The sequence below is a fragment of the Sciurus vulgaris genome (assembly GCF_902686455.1).
Source record: "Sciurus vulgaris genome assembly, chromosome: 3".
NCBI classification, from domain to species: domain Eukaryota; kingdom Metazoa; phylum Chordata; class Mammalia; order Rodentia; family Sciuridae; genus Sciurus; species Sciurus vulgaris.
The window spans coordinates 11,345,600-11,365,129 of NC_136463.1; the positions used below are offsets into that span (position 1 = coordinate 11,345,600).

The 19,530-nt window shown below is 38.4% G+C and overlaps 1 protein-coding gene across 1 annotated transcript in view; it reads left to right on the plus strand.

Annotated features, from left to right (window-relative positions):
- The window catches only part of ABCA8 (ATP binding cassette subfamily A member 8), a 74,284-nt gene that overhangs the window by 12,384 nt on the left and 42,370 nt on the right, over positions 1-19,530 (plus strand). The window contains exons 4-16 of the mRNA XM_079130244.1: positions 2,757-2,921; positions 6,875-6,981; positions 7,570-7,796; positions 9,647-9,788; positions 10,098-10,283; positions 11,368-11,515; positions 12,769-12,937; positions 14,207-14,265; positions 14,958-15,068; positions 15,867-16,042; positions 16,504-16,623; positions 17,002-17,140; positions 17,714-17,804. Coding sequence (XP_078986370.1) covers positions 2,757-2,921; positions 6,875-6,981; positions 7,570-7,796; positions 9,647-9,788; positions 10,098-10,283; positions 11,368-11,515; positions 12,769-12,937; positions 14,207-14,265; positions 14,958-15,068; positions 15,867-16,042; positions 16,504-16,623; positions 17,002-17,140; positions 17,714-17,804 — 1,840 coding nt within the window. The remainder of the gene's footprint in view (positions 1-2,756; positions 2,922-6,874; positions 6,982-7,569; positions 7,797-9,646; positions 9,789-10,097; positions 10,284-11,367; positions 11,516-12,768; positions 12,938-14,206; positions 14,266-14,957; positions 15,069-15,866; positions 16,043-16,503; positions 16,624-17,001; positions 17,141-17,713; positions 17,805-19,530) is intronic.

Consider the following 19,530-nt stretch of genomic DNA (forward strand, 5'->3'; position numbering starts at 1 on the left):
TGAAATAATACTAGATCTCATTAAGTTCAGCTTATAAATATGGAAATTGAATAAAAACAGTGACTTACTCATCATACAGATTTAAGGAAGAGATTTTCAGAATAAATCGATTCTGTCAAAATGCATGCTGCTTCCACCTCCATCTTTGACACTTCCACCCGACTCAGGACTTTTCTTGTATTCCTTTCTATTCTCTTAGTCTCAATGAGACATCTAGATAGCACTGAACATGAGCTCTGGAAAATGGGATTCTTTTAAGTTATGTCAACATAGGTACTCCACATATTTTGAAAAATTTCTTTCTTTCTTTTTTTTTTTTTTGAGCTTCTTATCCTTACTGTCAGAATTTGTACAGGAAAATAACTATAGTTATTTCCAGTATCAGAGTATCAGAAAGTGCCTAATTGTATATCTATATGCAATTTTAGATTTATTTGATTTTCCATTGCATTCTTCAGTTTGGGGAAATTTTCTGATATTATTTCATTGAATAGGTTGTTCATTCCTTTGGTTTGTGTCTCTGTGCCTTCCTCAATCCCAATAATTCTTGAATTTGGTCTTTTCATGATGTCCCATAGTTCTTGGAGATTCTGTTCATGATTTCTTACCATCTTCTCTGTTTGGGCGACTTTATTTTCAAGATTAAATATTTTGTCTTCATTGTCTGAGGTTCTGTCTTCCAAGTGGTCTAGTCTGTTGGTGATGCTTTCCATTGAGTTTTTTATATGGTTTATTGTTTCCTTCATTTCAAGGATTTCTGTTTGTTTGTTTTTTGAGAATCTCTATCTCTTTGTTGAAATGATCTTTTGCTTCCTGCAGTTGCTCTTTCAACTGCTTATTGGTATTATCATTCATTGCCTGCATTTGCTCTATTAACTCATCCTTTGCTTCACGAATCATCTTATTCATGTATAATCTGAAGTCCTTTCCTGACATTTCTTCTACCATACTGTCATTGGATTCTATTACTATAGAATCTAGATTTGTTTGGATCATTTTCTTCCCTTGTTTTTTCATGTCGTTCGTGTATCTTCCCCTCTAGCAGTGCAGATCTGGGGTATTGCAGATTTCCCCCTGTAGGCTTATAGTGGCCCTATAGGTTTCCAAAACCTTTTCTTTAAGGGGAGATCGATATTAGCAGTGCCCAATTCAGTCACTATGCAATTCTAGACCAAATAGCCCCTATGAGGACAATAACAAAATTGTCATAGTAAACAGAATGAGTTCAACTATTATCTTCAGGATAACAAACAGATTTGCAAAAAGGTCTGCCGTTTCTAACGGAGGACAAAGAGGATGCAGAGGGATGTAGAATGTAGCTGTTAATGGGATAAGAAAAGAATATACAGAAGTTCTAGATAATAGAAAGGGTGAGAGTGTAATAAAAGAAATTGGATGTTAGCATGCAAAAAGGGAGAAAGAGATTCTGAGGGAACAGGTAAACAAAAGGAAAAGAGAGGCAAAAAAAAAAAAATAAATAAAAACTTAAAATTGTTCAGTAAGGAGACGAAATAAAATCTACACTATAACAGTCATATAGTAATGAAACCTCCCAGTCTTCAGTAGCCTGGTGCGTGAGAGGTACCTGACAATGAGCTTCAAGCCTCCAGCAGGCGTCTCAGGATGGGATTTGCCCCACCTAAAGATCGGAGCTATGGCTTCCAGGATTATCCAAGGTGGCCGCTCTGGCTTCCAAATGTGTTGGCAAATGGAGAGCTGCAGCTCAGGGTGTGGATGTGGTCAGCTGGAGGTCCTGGAGGCAGGGTGTGGTTGGTCAGGCAGGGGTCCTGGAGGGTGGGTGTGTTTGATGTGGTTGCAGAATCCTGGAGGCTGGGTGCAATAAGTCAGTCTTGGGTCCTGGTGATAGGACGCAGTCAGTTGATCTGGGGGTCCTGGCGGCAGGGAGCAGTCAGTCGATGTGAGGGCCCCAGAGGCAGGGAGTGATGGGTTGGGCTGAGAGATCTTGGAGATGGGGCTCAGTCAGTCTGGCCAGGGGTCCTATGGGGCCTGGCTGTTGTTTCAAAATGGCGGCAGCCACGTGTAACCAAACCTGCAGGTACTGTGACAGTGAACTTCCAGGCAACAGCAGGCAGCTGGCGCTCCACTGGCGGTCTGCCGTCAGTCTGCTGGCAGCTGTCGGACAATCGGGAGGTGAACTTTGGATGGTGGGTGATGGGTAGGTGAAAGGCAGTCAATGGACAGGCAAGAGGCAGGCAAATGGTGGATGATAGGCACCTGACAGTGAGCAATCTGCACTCAAAAAAGGCATCGATATGCTGGCAGACTGCAGGTGATCGCAGTAGACAAATGGGGTAAACAACAGGGGAGCGATAAGCAGCAAAAAGGGCCTCACCAAGAAACAGATATCCTCTGCTTGAAACCGGAGTTATGGAGCCACAAGGAATGCAGCCTCCCTCTAGTCCGCCATCTTGGATCTCCCTAGATTCATTAGAATACTAATTCTTCTACAAACCATTTAACTGGTATAGTATGATATGTGATGCTATTGAAATTGGCTCAATATTCACAACATGTGGAAGAAAAATAACTAAATTTTATGTATTCATTCTGATGATATCTAAATGGAACTTGAGAAAAATCTTCCCCCAACATTTTAGATTTCATGACTTACCCAAAGTCAGTATATGATTTCATTTTGTTTTCATAAAGAACTCCAGTAAAAGCCATTGAACATGATACCTCGAAGATGAGCCTCCTGGTGATTTACTAATAACATCCTCTTCTCTTAATGGCAGGTAAAGAAGTCATGGGACTAGCAGATGAAGAAAGCATTAAAGAATTAGCAGCAGATTATCATGATGAGATAGTAAGAGTCATCTTTACAAACACATACTGGTATCATCTGAAATTCTTATTGGGAAACAGAATCCCGGTAAGGAAGGAACTCAGGGACCATTCAGGTAACTTTCCAGTCATGTGATTCCACTGATCACCATCTCATTTGTGTCTGAGCCATTCATAGGAATAGATGCCAGTATGTCAAGTTAGAGCATCCTTGTCTATTGTGGTGATGTCCATGTCATTCCACACATTTTAAAAAGTGCATTCATTTTTGGGTACACTAACATATTCAATATATGATCACTATATATTTACCATTTGGTGTATAAAAACAAGGCACCATGAGAGTCCAGAGAATTCTCCAAGCTAAATATATATATGTGTGTGTGTGTGTGTGTGTGTGTGTGTATCCATATCCCAGTGGAATTATAAAAATGAAAATATAAGTCTAAAAGATTGAAGAAATACAAATTGTATAAAATATGAACAAGAACTAGTTGGAACCTATGATTTTTTTCAAAAAGATACCACTAACTAATTAACTAAATAATAAGCAATGGCAACTAAAATGTTCTCCTGGAGAAAAGAAATAAATTTTGTAGGAAAGCTAAGGTCACCCTTACGGAGAAAGTATAAAAGTTTATTTTAAAAGACCATCCTAGGGACTTTTGTCCAGTTAGTGTCCCACGGCTCACCCATGATCACAATCCTGGCAGCTTACAGTGAGCTCACGGTCGTGCATGGAGAAGTGGAGGCGCTCAGCGGCCTCTCTGCTCGGAATCTCACAGGGAGGAAGTGAGGCCCACGACCACCAGGATCTCGGGAGGCCCTGCAGGAGAATCTGCTTCCAAGCCTGTTGACGTGCTTGAGGGAATTCGGCTCCTTGCAGCTGCAGGACTGAGGCTATGTCTCTGCTGACTGTCAGTGGGGTCACCCTCTGGACTCGTGGGGACCCTGTCTGGTTCTTGTCCAACACTCCTCCGTCCTCAAAGTCAGCCACAGCCCCACGAGTCTCTTCCTTGCGTCAGAACTTCGACTTCCCCTCTGCTGCAACTTAGAAATTCGCTGCTTTTTAAAAGAGCTCATGTGATTAGATTAGGCGCCCTCAGGGGATGGTTTCCTCTGGCAGATTGTACCTCTTCATAAAATCATGGGGCGCTCTAGCATCATGTTCAGGGTTTCTTTCCCCTACACTTGGAGGACAGGGTATTAAATCAGGGTGACAGTCATGGTGGGGCATCACTTTTACAATTCTGCTTACTAAGATGTAGATGCTGCCTCACTTGCTTCATGAACATATTGTGATTCCAATCAGAGGAATAATAGATTTTTTTTCTATCTCAACCAAGTATCCAAACTACTTAGTTTTAAAAACAAAAATAAGAAATTAAGATTATGTTACTGCCACAGGTGAATAGGCCAATGACAGAGAAGAGAGAATCCCCCCCAAATTCTCACATAAACGTGGAAACTTATATATGACTGAGAGGACATTGTCGATTACTACTGGGAACTGCAGGGAAAACGTCTCTCCATAAAGAACAAAATAAAATTATCTCATACAGAACAACCAATTCTAGGTAAAAAATTGGAATGAGAAGAGTCCTGTAAAACTTTCGGAAGTCATTATAGGAGAATACCTTTATAACTATTGGGTAGGAAGGGATTTCTTGCAAAATAAAAAACATTTAAACTATAAAATAAAAGATTGATAAATTCACGTAGATCAAAATCAAGGAATTCTCATTATCTAAAAACACCATGTAGATAGTGAGAAATTTAAGTTGAAGAAATAGTTTGATAAGAAATAATACTAGCAAAAGATGAATTCTAGGATATATAAAGATTTTTTTGAATAAATAAGAAAAATACTTCAAAATAGGACATTATCAAAAGACATAGCAGGTATTTCATAAAACATGAAGCACAGATTGATAATAAGCACATGGAGATATTCTTGCCTGCATTAGCAATCAGAGAACTGTATTTTGAAACCACTTGTGACTTCATTTCACATTCATTAGATTGGCAAAAATTAGCAAATACTACAAAGAATTGACTAGGATATGTAGCAAAGAGAATACATATCCAATATCATACGATTTTCCAAATTCTGCAAAAATTGAGAAATTTTATTTTTAAAGTTCAAGATGTGAATAACACACAACCCATCATCATAAAAATATTTTTAGTAAAACTCGCATCCTTATGTTAAAGACCGGTTACCTGTTCTCCCAAGGCATTTAAAACCAAGTGTGAATTCCTCATCTTTCTTCACCTGCTTCTGAAAACAGAATAAGTAACATGTAATAGTGCAGGAAACTCATTTCATTTGGAGATCCTTAGTTGAATGTGGAATGGAATATACCCCAACCTCCTATAAAACAGCCTTGCTGAACTTGTAACCTGAGTAAGAAATAAGCTTTTGTGGTGATAAGTTGAGATTGAGAGGTCATTTGTTACTGTAGCATATCATATATCATAGACTGTCCTGACTGATACACACAGATTCATAAGAAGATATCTATAAGGATATCCACAGCAAGAGAGACTTTTTTTTTAAATGGGGGTTGGGAGTAACAGTAAAAAGAAAAAAAGGACGAACACAAATATCATCAACAGGAGAATAAATAAATACATAGATTGGTTCACATTGCTGCAGTGGGATTTCATAATAAAAAGAAGAAAGAAATAGGGCTATTTATGCAGATTTCAAAGTCATAAAATATCACAGTTGAAGCAAAGTACAGAATGATGAATATAATGAGATCTATGGATTAAATAGAGTTTGTGTTTAAAAAATTACTTATATAGTTTAGGGGTACACAGTAAAATGCTTAAAGACATACATAAAAATGAAGTTCAGAAACATTGTTAGCTAGCTAAAGGCTTGGTGCTCTGGAAAGAACATTTAGACAGTCCACAGGGAAGTTCAACTGTATTTGTAATAATTTATTTTTAAAGTTTGGCAGTAGGTACATATGTGTCTATTTTTATAATATTTGTAAATCTGAACTATTTCAAAATAATTTTTAAATATTTAAAATCCTGATACAATATGCATTTAGTTCCTATATTTAATTTTAATTAATCTTATTAAAGAATATCACCTTACTATGACTTCATTAAATATATTGTAAGTATATTCAACATACGAAATATAGTTAAAGCTACATTAAATATGTTAATATCAGTGGACTGGTAGATCTCCTTTTTTTTTTTTTTTCTAAATAAACCTTTCTCTTCGAAAGACATTCTGATTGAAATGATTTAAGCATAGTGGGTTCACTTATTCAAACTTCCATTCGGCCGTCCATTATATTTGTGCTGTACCTAATGTTGGAATGAGCGGTAGTCCAGTGTTTTTCAATGCATACTAGATCCTGCTGTTTTGAAGAATATTGTGTGGTTTAGATATGAGGTGTCCCCAAAAAGCTCAAGTGTTTGAAAATGCAAAAAAATTTAGAAGTGAAATGATTGGGTGATGACAGCATTAACCTAATTGGTGCATTGCTCTGCTTGAATGGATTAACTTGTTGGTCACTGTAGGCAGGAAGGGTGTGGGTGAGAGGTAGACCACCGGGAGCATGCCTTTGGGGTATATGTTTTGTCCCTGGTGAGTAGAACTCCCTGTTTCCTGGCTGCTTTCTTCTACCATGCCCTTCTGCCACGATGTTCTGCCTCACCTCAGGCCCAGAGCTATGGAGTCAGCCATCAGAGCTCTGAAACCATGAGTGTCAAGCTTTATTCTTGTCAGGTCTTTTGGTCACAGAGGTGAAAAGCTGTCGAAAACTGATAGTAAAAAAAAATATTGTTTGCACAATACAAAAGCAGAAAGGAGTTCCACAAAATTCTTGATTGACAGAGAAGCACAAAAGGCGGTCTGAGGAAGCTGACTACAAGGGTGTTGATCCCAGGCGGAACATTCCGTAGGTCAGCTATCCCTTGTGTTTTCATATGTTTTTGAGTCAAAATAAGTCCCATTTGAATAATGGGCCATGTCAAGTCCATTTCCTGTGATCAGGATCGACATAATCCTAATGATCGTTTCTTTTCTTTTTTATTCACGAAGCTCATTGTTTTGACATGTTGGAAGATGATGTTGACTGTTACATCTCAATATTCTGGAACGGAGGTTTCGTGGCTCTTCAAGCTGCCATTAATGCTGCTATTATAGAAGTGAGTACAAACTGTTCCATGAAAACTTATTTTCCCTGCAAAGGGATGATACTAGAGGCACTAGAAGTTCATGGAAGAAAATATAAATGGCTAGCCCTGTTCTTTGATTTAATCCTTTGTAGCGCGTTACCACAAAGTTTACTAAAGTTGATACACGTCGTTAGGATATAATAAGGAAATCAATAGAACAGAAGTAGGTTCTCATGGACGTATAAACAAGTCCTTGTAAATAAACAAATTTCCCAGCCGAGAATGCTGTGGAAGGGCTCTTACTGAAATTGGCAGTTACATTTGAAGTTTGAGGTGAGGGGTTTGTGAAATATAAGGTCAGAAAAGGCATTGCAAACAAGCCATGAAGTGACATTATGTGGGGAAATAGTCAAACAGTGAATTCTAAGGCTTCTGGGAACCTGGAATGCCTGGACTCCAGAATCCCAGTGGGCCAGTGCTGGACACGGATGTGGAACTGTAGGCTAGCATCAGATCCTGACAGGATGGCACATTTCTAGGAAAAGAAACAGCAAAGACGAAAAGGAAGATGAAACATCACTCAGGGTGGAAATGTTAATTTTTATCATCTTTCTTCAGACCACTACAAATCGTTCGGCGATGGAGGAGCTGATGTCAGTTACTGGAAAATTCATGAAGATACAGCCCTTCATCAGTCAAGAAGGAGTTATAACTGATTTTTTCATTTTCTTCTGCATCATCTCCTTCTCCCCGTTCATTTACTACGCGTCTATCAATGTCACAAGGGAGAGGAAGAAGATGAAGAGATTGATGGCCATGATGGGCCTGCGGGATTCAGCATTCTGGTGAGTCGGCTGTAGCACGAGACTGTCCGTGGAGACGCTCGGGAAAAGTGGGCCTCTCCAATGCGTCTTTATTAAAACCCTCAGATTTTCTAACTTTTCCCTTTATTCCTCTGAATGCAATAAGTTACCCTTGGTACAATGTTTACCAGGAGGAGGCTGAATGTGACTGTTTCTCTGAGTGAAGAAGAACCCCCAGTCAGGTTTAGGTTGCTGGGCAATTGTGACAATGGAGACAGCCACTGAGCCCACTGACAAGAGGGGGCTGGGAAAGACAGCACTGCCAGAGAGAAGTGGAATTCCAGCTGGGCCGGGAAGGAAAGGGCAAGAAGTCAAGGATCAGGAGCTCCTTTGAGGCTAAAGAACAGGTAGTGTCTCTGAGGACATAAGAGGGCAGAATAGGGTTGTGGATAGGGGCTGGGTAGTTTGATCTTAAAGTTGAAGGTTGAGTAATTCCAAGAGCAGACAAGGTTCGTGCAAGATCTTGGGAGTAATTAATTGGCAGGGCATGGAGCTGATGTTTATAGGGAGAAGGAAGTAAAATCACAGTGGAGCTAGGGAGAGAGGCGGGTCGTGCACATTGTGACTCATTAGGAGTTAGCGTTCCTTCCGTGCTAAAATCCTAAATATCAGTACTGAACTCTTTATTCAACTAATATCAGAGGAAAATATAGCAGAGCAGTGCAATCTGGAGTTTCTAGAGCCAAACACCTAGACTTGAGACTGTTAACATCCCTGTTCTGTAGGTTCTCTGTCCATAACATGAGTCGAACACAGAAATAGCATTTCTGCCTAGAGAAGCAGATGATTTAATATTTACCAAGTTCATAAAACACTGCCCAACACATAATCATTGCTATAGGTGTGAGATATTATTGTGTTGGTTTTGCAGTTGTTTCTGATTTTTAAAATTATCATTACTTCATTATACTTTTCTAAAGAACATCGTCCAAAAAGATAAATTGATGAGGAAAGCATAATGGACTCTTTGGATGGTATTGCTTTTAGCATTCTACCTAATGGAATTAAGGGCAAGTGTATAGACTAGTTGATGTCTCATCCAGAGAAGTGACAGAATCTCACAATAGGAGGAATTTCTTATCTCCAAGGAAGTTTACGAAGCTTCTCACGCTGAGTCTCTAGAGAGGAAGGATCATCAGGGATTCACAGAGGTGCCACCCTGAACTAAAACAGTGCCCCACAGCCTCACCGTGCCAAGTCCCCACCATAGCATAACTATCTACTGTCCAGAAAAATAAAGGGGTAAAGGGTAGTTACAGAGTTTTTCCACAGTCACAGAGTAAGAATCCAAAATGAAATGTCGCAACCAAAATCCATCAGGCTGGAAACCTAATTATTTCCCCACAATGATGTGTGTTTGTGGGCACGTGTGTGTTCCTGAAATCATTTTTTGGGAAAAAAAAAAAAATTCTTAATCCCTTATGAATTGCATCCAAAAGTTTTAGCTTGTAACAGCATGTTCTAGAATATGCAATAAACATCTGCTGAATGAGAGCATGGTGGCTGAATGAGTGAGTGGCAAATGAACAATGAACAATTATGTTAGGCCAGGCATGGTGGTGCACGCCTGCAATCCCAGCAGCTGGGGAGGCTGAGGCGGGAGGATCGTGAGTTCAAAGCCAGCCTCCAGCAAAAGTGAGACGCTAAGCAACTTGTGAGACCCTGTCTCTGAATAAAATACAAAATAGGGCTGGGGATGTGACTAAGTGGTTGAGTGTCCCTGAGTTTAATCCCTGGTAACCTCCCCCAAAATATATATGGTAGAATACCTTGTGGGTTCTCTTTTTCCACAGAACACTAAGTACTAAAACAAAACTTTGTTTCCACACCAGGCTCTCCTGGGGTTTGCTCTATGCTGGCTTCATCTTCGTTATGGCCTTTTTCTTGGCACTTATTATAAAATCTATCCGGTTTTTCATTCTGCCCAACTTCATGGTGGTTTTTACCCTTTTTCTCCTTTACGGATTGTCACTGGTGAGTTGAATTAAATTTCTCCCTGTCCCTCTCTTGCCCTAAGAATCAAGTTGTTGGTTTCAGATGTACTCAGTCTATATACCTGTTTTCTGCCTGCTCTGTTTGCATGAAAAAAATCTATAAATAGGTACAATTGGAATAGTATTGCTTTGTAATGCCAGTTTTTAATACAATTTGCCAAATGTTAGTTTCATGAATTATATGCAAACTAATGATAAAATTAAAATGTTGTATGTCAAATCCCTCCTGTTACCATGCTACTAGTAATTCCTGGAGGAACCTGAGCCCACTGGGTCTTCTCTCGTTCAGATAGCTCTGGCTTTCTTGATGAGCGTCTTGGTGAAGAAGTCTTTCCTCAGCAGCTTGGTAGTGTTCCTTCTTACAGTCTTCTGGGGGAGCCTGGGATTCACAGCGTTGTACAGATACCTCCCTGTGTCCTTGGAGTGGATTTTAAGTTTTCTTAGCCCATTTGCCTTCACCCTTGGAATGTCCCAGGTAAGAAGCCATCTGATGGTTCATAGATAGGATCTTTCTTCTCTGGAAGAGTCTGTAATTGTTCTCATGTTCGGCATGGTAAGATTTAAAACCCTCATCTAGACTTTTTGATTTTGCAAAGCTGAACTTTTAAAAGCTTTGAAAGTACTCATCTCAGCAAAATAAACCATTTAGAAAGGTATGGGGGGGGGATGATGAACACAATTCTTTGGAGACCATATAAAGTGTTTTCATTAGCTGTTAATCAAATATATATCTGATGTTGCAAGCATGTTGTTGTGAACTCTAGTCACACCATGTACAGTAGGACCCTCGGTTTCTTCATCCCCTCTAAAGTAACTTTGTGCCCAGGGATCCATATATCCCTATCCCCTCCCTTCTGAACCCACTCCAGCCTCTGGTGACCACTTTTCTGCTCTGCATTTTTGTGACTTCAGCTTCTGTTCATATTTTGATTTAGCAACTGAAGACAACATACGACCATCAAACACCAAGTAAAAGACCATCAAGTTAAAAACACCTTGAAAATACGTTAATTAACTAGTAAACTGTTTCTTTTCATAAAAATTTTATTTTTATTGAATGCACCTTGACTTCCCTCCAAATAAATTGTGATGCCAATCATCAACTATCTGGTATTTAGTGCTTAAGAAAAGAATTGTTAATTATAAAGCGCTCCTTCACTTGGATATCATAGACCCACCCACTTTCCCTACTGGGGATTTTTAAACATACTAGTGCTATTTTTTCCAGAATAAAAATTCTCAGGACTCACCCCATCTTTTGACTGAGTCCTATTTGGTAAAAGTCTAAATTCAAGACCTAGTGCCATCTTTTGCCATGTTTCCCTACCTCCTCCTAATGCTCCAATTTCATTTAGAACACACTTTCCATCATTGAAGTTTTTAAACAGTGTTATAGTTTCTCAAATGTCCATGCCTTCTGATCCATTTGACAACCATAAAGTAGTCCATCTCCTTATTTAATGTTCTATGAGACAATACGTAACTATTTTATTCCTGCACCTACCCTTAGTATTTAAAATATACCACAAATGTAATTTATCTTTTTTTTAAATTTTCAGCTCTTACACTTGGACTATGACTTAAATTCGAATGCACTTCTCCATGCATCGGACGGCTCAAATCTAATTATAGCAACAAATTTCATGTTGGCATTTGACACTTTCCTCTATCTGGCATTGATGATGTACTTTGAAAAAATTCTGCCAAGTGAGTGGTGATATGATTAAAATTAAACATCAGTTGAATAATGCCCTTTCCTAGAACAGATTTCCTAATCCATGTGCAATTTATATGTTAAAAACCACTTTGTGGGGCTGGAGTTGTGGCTCCGTGGTAAAGCCTTTGCCTCACATCTGTGAGGCACTGGGTTCAAACCTCAGCAGTACAATATATATATATATATATATATATATATATATATATATATATATATATATATATATAAAGGTATTGTGTCCATCTACAACTAAAATTTTTTTTTAATAAGAACTACTTTGTGCATCAATAGGAAGGAGATAAACAGAGTTGTCAGCATTAGTCCTTCATGTCTTCCTTGCCTTGAGACTCTTTAGAACTGAAGTCTGAATTTCATGTATTAAATCACTAACCTTTGCTTGAACTTCAATCCTCTTAAGTTATTTTTAAGGAGATGCTTAGAAAGCTCATTCCTAAATGGGTCTGTTAATCATGAAAATTTAGGGTTGCTTTTGTGTAGCTAGTTAGCATGGCAGTTTGAAACCATGGCTCTCCATCTGAAACACAAATCTAGAATTTTTTTTTTTTTTTGAATTGCAGTAGTACTGGAGATTGCACCTGGGCCTCATGCATGCTGGGCAAACCCTCTATCACTGAGCTGCATCCCCAGAATATCATAAACTTGCTTCCAAGGAAAGTTATTATTTAGGGATGAGATAAAACAGAAACATAAAGTTGCTTTTTAGAAATTCCACTCTATTAAAGTTTGAATAAATTTTTTTTGCCCCATTATTCCCCTTTCTTACAAATGTACTTTCCTTTGCTAATAAAATGACACAGAATTCAACAGACTCAGAAAAGTTTGCATTTTTATTCCAACATCTGACTTCATTGAGGTTAAGGAAATTTTGAGTATTTATTAAAATTGCTCCTGAAAGCTTTTTAATCATAGTTTCATTGCTTCCTATAGGGATAACTATTATAATGGGGATATCTTGGTGATTTTTTTTTTCCTTATGAAGTTGCACATGTCAAAACATGCTTGGTGGGACTGAGGCATAGCTTACTAGTAGAGCACATTCTTTAGCATGCATGAGGACCTGGGTTTAATACCAAGCACCTACAGTAAACACAAAAAAGCATTGCCTTCTGCTGCTGACCAACAGGCTTAGCAGCAAAGGGGTTGTATTGCCAGGGTGCATTAATGTCACTCCTCCCTAAAAGTGTTGGTTGACCTTGTATTTAATTGTCTTCTGGTCGTGCAGATGAATTTGGACATAGACGTTCACCCTTGTTTTTCCTGAAGTCCTCATTTTGGTCACGACAACCACAGGCTGATCGTGTGATCCTTGAAGATGAAATAGATTCTAGTCCTTCATCAAATAACTCTTTTGAACCAATGTCTCCAGAATTCCGAGGGAAAGAAGCCATCAGGTAACAAGGATCTTGATAGAGAACAGGCCAAGGCTGGGGAGCTAAGAGTTAGCATCTGAGACAAGCAGAGCTCTCCCTGGGCTCTGTAGAGGTCACCACCCCAAACTACCCGTGACACATGCATCACTTTCCAATCCCTTCCAGCCCCGTGTAGTGTTGGCATCTACATTAAATAGGAACTTCTATTTTGCCAGTGAGGACAGGTCAACAAAACTCTCACTTGGATTCTCAGACTTTTTGTTCATTTCTTTCTTTCTCCATCCTTAGCCCCCCTCAATTCTTCGGCAACATTTACTCACACTTTATACACATTGCATTTATGATACTTCTCATTTTTTGAGAGTAAAATGGAATCAAAGTAGAAGTGAGAAAACCTAATTAGTTTAATATGAATAAAACCTGACTTGTCTGATGAATAGTAGATGACAAAATAACATAAATTTGATTTCATTTGTGGATTCCACTTACCCACTAGAATAAAAGCATGCAGATAAAATATCTGGAATTCCAGATTTACGATAGCACTCAGCCTATGTTAATTCCATTCCTCTCTATTGCCACCACCACCATCTTGTAACCAACGTTCTCTTAAGCTTGTTGGATGTTAACCATGAGTCAAGCCTTGTGCATGTAAGATGAAATATTTTATGTACCCTGCAACACAATCCTAAAGCATTCCAAATTCTCAGGTTGCAAATACTGAAACTTACCTGGATCTAGTACATTGGTTAAGATAACACAGTAGCAAATTGGTGCTGAGGGCATGAGTCAGGTGGGTAGCCCGTTAAGCTCCCTGCCTCATTGTGGATGCACCGCCTCTCTTCTTTGGTTACCTTTTAAGGATCCTCCAGAGATGGAGACTCAAGAGATCACCAGCCTGTGCCTGTGGTTCACGCTGACCCTCCCAGTGTTGGTTGCCCATGTTCTCTCTTGGTCTGGCTTCCTTAGCTTTGCAGTCCAGAGATGGTCCTGTTCTCTATTAACCGATGTTAGACCATGCCCCAATCTAGGGAATCAGAGTCTACTGATAAGACCCAAGCACAAAGTTTTAAAACTCATCAGGTGAGGCTAATGCCCAGCCAGAACTGGAGTATTCTGCAGGATTCTTGAAGAATTCTGTACCACAGCCAGGACTGCATGAGAGTGATTACTACCTCTCCTCCTATCCTGAAGATCAGATTCATCTGATTCTGGCAGCAAACTAGAATTACAGACCAAAGAGAACTGTCACCTTGAAGTAGCTCTTCTTTTTCTTTTTCCTTTTTTCAGAATCAGAAATGTTACAAAAGAATATAAAGGAAAACCTGATAAAATAGAAGCTTTGAAAGGTAAAAAAAAAAAAAAATTCTTATATTGGTGTCAATTTATGATTTAAATTCAAATTGTTTTGCTTTTGTGGAGCAATTAATGATAGTATCTCAGATTTTAAAAGTTATTTGAACCACATCATAAAATTTCCCTTCTAACACATCACTTTTACTTTATGAAAATTAGAAAAAGTGAGGGTTTTAGAATTACATGTATTTAAAATCTATACTAAGGTAGCCTATAGATATTTTTCCTACAAACTCAAATTTTTCTTCTATAATCCAAAAGCTATTGGTAGATACTATGTTTTTTCTTTTTCTGAAAGGAGAAACTTACCTGGTGGAAGTTTTACCCATGTGACTGTTACTGATCTCTTCTCCCATTCAATAAATATTAATATCCACCTACCATATGCCAGGCAATGGTAATGAATTTAAGAGTATAAGGCATGTTTCATTCATTTAAATCAAGTAATTTAAAAATTTTTAGAAAGATTATTTTGAAAAATAAGTTTATCAAGGGTATTTTTATTTTTAACTTAACACAATGTATTCATGCTAGAAAACACAACCATTCAAGGAAATAAAGTAACAATTCATTGGCTCCATAACAGAATGTTATTTTTGATTTTTACTATTTTCCTTCCTTCCTCCCATCTCTTCTCCTTCCTTCTTTTATCTTATCCTCCTTTCTTTTCCTTTTTTCCTCCTAGATCTGGTATTTGACATTTATGAAGGCCAAATCACTGCAATACTCGGTCACAGTGGAGCTGGAAAATCAACGCTGTTAAATATTCTTAGTGGGCTGTCAGTTCCCACCAAAGGTGAGTTCTTTTTTCCACAGTCAGGTTGACAAACAAGTAAGCTGCTAATATGAAATCCTCTGATTATTAACGACAAACATAAATACCAAAGAAAAATGGAAATATATGTGTAATATTGTTCTACAGAGGTTTGTAATATTTAATTAGTATATATAGAATATAAGTATTTTGTGATAATTATCTTCATGGTCATTAGTTTAGCATTCCTATATGTATCTGTCAGCTCTTGCTGCGTGACAAATACTCCTAGACTTAATGACTGAAACTAAAAATGTTTTATTCTTTTTCTCATGACTGTGGGTTGACTGAGCAGTTTTTCTGTTCTGAACCATGTAACTGGGACTGGGTGATTTAACATGTGCCTGCTCGCATATTTAAGGGTTCAGATAGGACAACTACACCCCTATTTTTGCGTGGGCTTTCATGTCCCAAGAAGCTAGCTTGGGATTCTTTACCCAATGTTCTCCATGCTCCCAGCAGCAAGAGAAGACGGCATAGTATGTAGCTGTTCATTAGCTCTGCTGGCTTCACACTTTCTAAGTCCTCAGTGAGCATCTAGTCAAACCTAATTGCGAGGGGTAAGAGACATCTTCAGGAGTAACACAGCAGATGGGAACTTTTTTTTTTCAATTTATAGTACAACTGAAATGAAAATTCATAATGCCTCAATAGTATAAACCTTGAAGATAAAGCAGTTTAACCTAAAATTTGATGAGTGTATTGATAGTGATTTTATGTTATTTAGAAATAATCTGTTTTACTCATTATTCTGATATTAATGTAGAATCTTTGTGATAGGTTCTGTCACCATCTACAATAATAAACTCTCAGAAATCAATGACCTAGAAAACATCATCAAGATCACTGGAGTTTGTCCACAATCCAATGTACAATTTGACTTCCTTACCGTGAGAGAAAACCTCAGGCTATTTGCTAAAATAAAAGGGATTCCACCACAAGAAGTGGAGCAAGAGGTATATAAATACATTTAAACTAATGTATTGGTCAAAATGAGATTGTTAAGTCCTATTCGCAGTGTTTTCCTTCTTTTATTAATTATCTGCGTGTGAATCCTCAGTAAACGTTGAAGAGGAAAATCTGCTTGAAGCAATAGTAAACATTTAGACGGTTCACAATGTGCCGAGCATGTTCTTAACTTTAAATGTAGAACTCATTTAGTCCTTAGAACAACGCTATGAGAGAGATGCTGTTGTGATCCCCATTTTATGCACGTGGACACTGAGGTTCAGAGAGATAAGCCACTTGATGGAGATTACGCAGCAGGTGAAGGAGGGGTGGCGTTCAAGGTCAGGCAGTTGGGCTACAGGATCCATGCTTTCAACCTTCACGCTTTACAGCTTTGCCTCTAAAAACTAAACAAAGGGAAAAAGAAATAAATCTTGGTCTATGACATAAAATGTTGTCTTTTGGTTAGACACAAAGAGTTTTGCTGGAATTGGAAATGAAAAATATTCAGAACGTTCTTGCTCAAAACTTAAGTGGTGGACAGAAAAGAAAACTAACCTTCGGGATTGCCATTTTAGGAGATCCTCAGGTGAGTCAAGCTAACTTGATGGGCGAATTCAAATTTTAGAATGTAAAACGTTTTGGTGAGAGTTCAAACCTTATCATTGAAAAGGACATGTTTGATAAAATACTGAAAATAAAATATTCAGAAGAAGAACAAAATAGTAACCACAATACCTTTTAAATATAAATAAGGGATGGGAGATATAGCCAATAGTACAGTGCTTGCCTGGTATACACAAGGGTCTGGAATTGACCTTCAGTACTATAATAAGTAAGTATATAAATACAAATAAATAATATGGTTTTATACATTGTTTTCTGGAAGACCTTCACCTTAGGAGAAACACACACACACACACACATACATGCACACATTTCTTCTTCACACATCCCTCCTCTGCAGATGTTCCTGTTGGATGAACCCACTGCTGGAATGGATCCCTTTACAAGACACCGAATTTGGAACCTCCTAAAAGAGCGTAAAACAGATCGTGTGATCCTGTTTAGTACGCAGTTCATGGATGAGGCTGACATCCTGGCAGGTCATTGCTGGTTTGCATTAAATAGCCTCATGAGGACTTAAGGGTATTTGAGAAATGTGGATTGGTATTCTGAACAGCTGTGTCTAATGCTAGCAATCTAGCCATCCATGGTGATCTGTACCACCAGTGGTGAGATGAACTGGGCACAAAGCATCTTGCCTCCAACCATTTCCAGGTATCTTGTAAGTGTTGTGTCATTTGATTATGTGGGAGCATGCTCTTCCAGTGAAGTAAGTAGAGTCTGTATTCTAAAGGATTAATTCTCTCAGAATAAAGACACATCAACTTGAAATATCCAAAACATTTAAATGTTTGATCCATCAAAATGTGTTAGGTGATGATTATCTATAATAGAAAGTCCATCCATATAGTTGAATCTCCCTGATGAGTTGTCAGAAAGATAACCTGAAATACATAAATTAGATTAACGTAAAGTAAGGCTCACTGAGTCCTGACTAGCTCTGTCTCTGAAACTGTAGACAGTCCTGAACTGGAGTTAGATCATACTGCCTTTTCTTAAAAACAAATGGGAAACTTCCTAACATACTTTCTTCTCTGTTTCTTCCTTTTCAGATAGGAAAGTGTTTCTCTCCAAGGGGAAACTGAAGTGTGCAGGTTCTTCGTTGTTTCTGAAGAAGAAGTGGGGGATCGGATACCAACTAAGGTCGGGCCACCAGGGAAGGCTTTGCTGGTAAAGGAGAACTGGGCTTTTTGGTGTTTGAAGCAAACATGACAAGCAGACCTGTTATCATTATACAGCAATTGCTTGCATGCACACGTGCACATGTTTGTGTGGAGCTATAGGTAGAGAAAGCCTGTGTGTACTAGAGTTGTCGACTTTGTTGACATTTGAGATTGAGAATATAAACTGGCAGCAAAAGTTCAGATCCATATGTTAGAAAATATATTCACAATGCCTGGTCTCTTGAAACGTGTGTGAGGGGAGCTTTTTCAACGGCTATGTTCCTTCACAGCCTGATCATCTCTCACCCAGTGTGTTAATATAACTTCTTAAGTAACCTACTTGCTTCAACTCCTCCAGGGCTCCCTCCTCTTTCTTGTCCTTCTCCTTTGCATTCCCCTCGATTATTAGTATTTTGAATAGTAGCATGTTGGAGCTGTCATTTATTTGGATGATACTTAACACTATTTTATTTACATCTTTGATTTTTGAGATAGGAACCGTTGTTGCTTTTACTCTACAGATAAATAATTATAGACTCCCTATGTGTCTTAAACTATTTTGTCCTGCTAGAACAGAGTACCTGAGACTGGGTAATTTATAAAGAATAAACATTTATTTCCTACAGTTCTGGAGGCTGGAAAGTCCAAGGTTGAGGGGCCACATCTGGCATGGGCTTTTTTGCTGCATCATCCCATGGTGGAAGGAGAAAGGGCAAGAGATCACACACAGGGCAGGGTAGGGGTTAAACTCATCATTTTATCAGAAATCCATTCCCACAATAACTAACCCACTTCTATGACAGTGGTATTAATCTGTTCATGAAGAGAGAGTCTCATTACCTAATCACCTCTTAAAGCTCCTACATCTCAACACTGCATTGCACTGGGATTGTTTCCAGCCCATGAACTGTGAGGGAAAGATTCAAACCATAACACTAAGTTAATATGTGATAGAGTCAGGAATTGATTTTGGATATTTTGGATTTTGGATATTTTGAGCTTCAAATCTAGTGTCTAAGTCCATATTTTGATTTCTATATTAATTGGTTAGTTATTTTGATTTATATCACCTGTATTTAAAAAGAAAGCAAAGCTAAAATGATAAGACATAACAAACAAACTTCAGTGGTTTCATTTTACCTACCAGAATCCAAACCATGTAGCCAAGTGTGTGACCTGATCTATCTTGACTCCTGTACCATGTTCTCTGACCCAATTCAACACCCTTTAGATAAAGTGAAATATTAATTGCTCCTTATGCATGTCTTACCGTGATCTACACTTCCCATTGTTATTTATTTATTTATTTTTTTGAGGCTAGCTGTTTCCTTGAACCCAGTTAATCTTCCTGTTTTGTGAAATGTTTCAATTTTATTCTTAATTTCCTGAAGCATTTAGTTTGCATCTCTTCTTAGAAGTTGTTTAAATTCTTTGAAATTCAGTTTTTTCACTTATAAGCTGGGCATGGTAACTCCTGGTTACAAGTAAGGTTATAGAAAAATAAATGAGATGTGGCCTAGAATATTGTGTAATACTGAGGTCAAACGATGCTCTCAAAATAAAAGACGATAGTCGGGATCCCTGCCCAATTCATGAGTCTGTCTCTTCACGGGCCTCTGGACAGTAATTTGCATAATAACTTCATGTTCTTCTTCGCAGCCTGAGGTTAACAAATTATGGCTCATGGACCAAATCCAGCCCCCTTC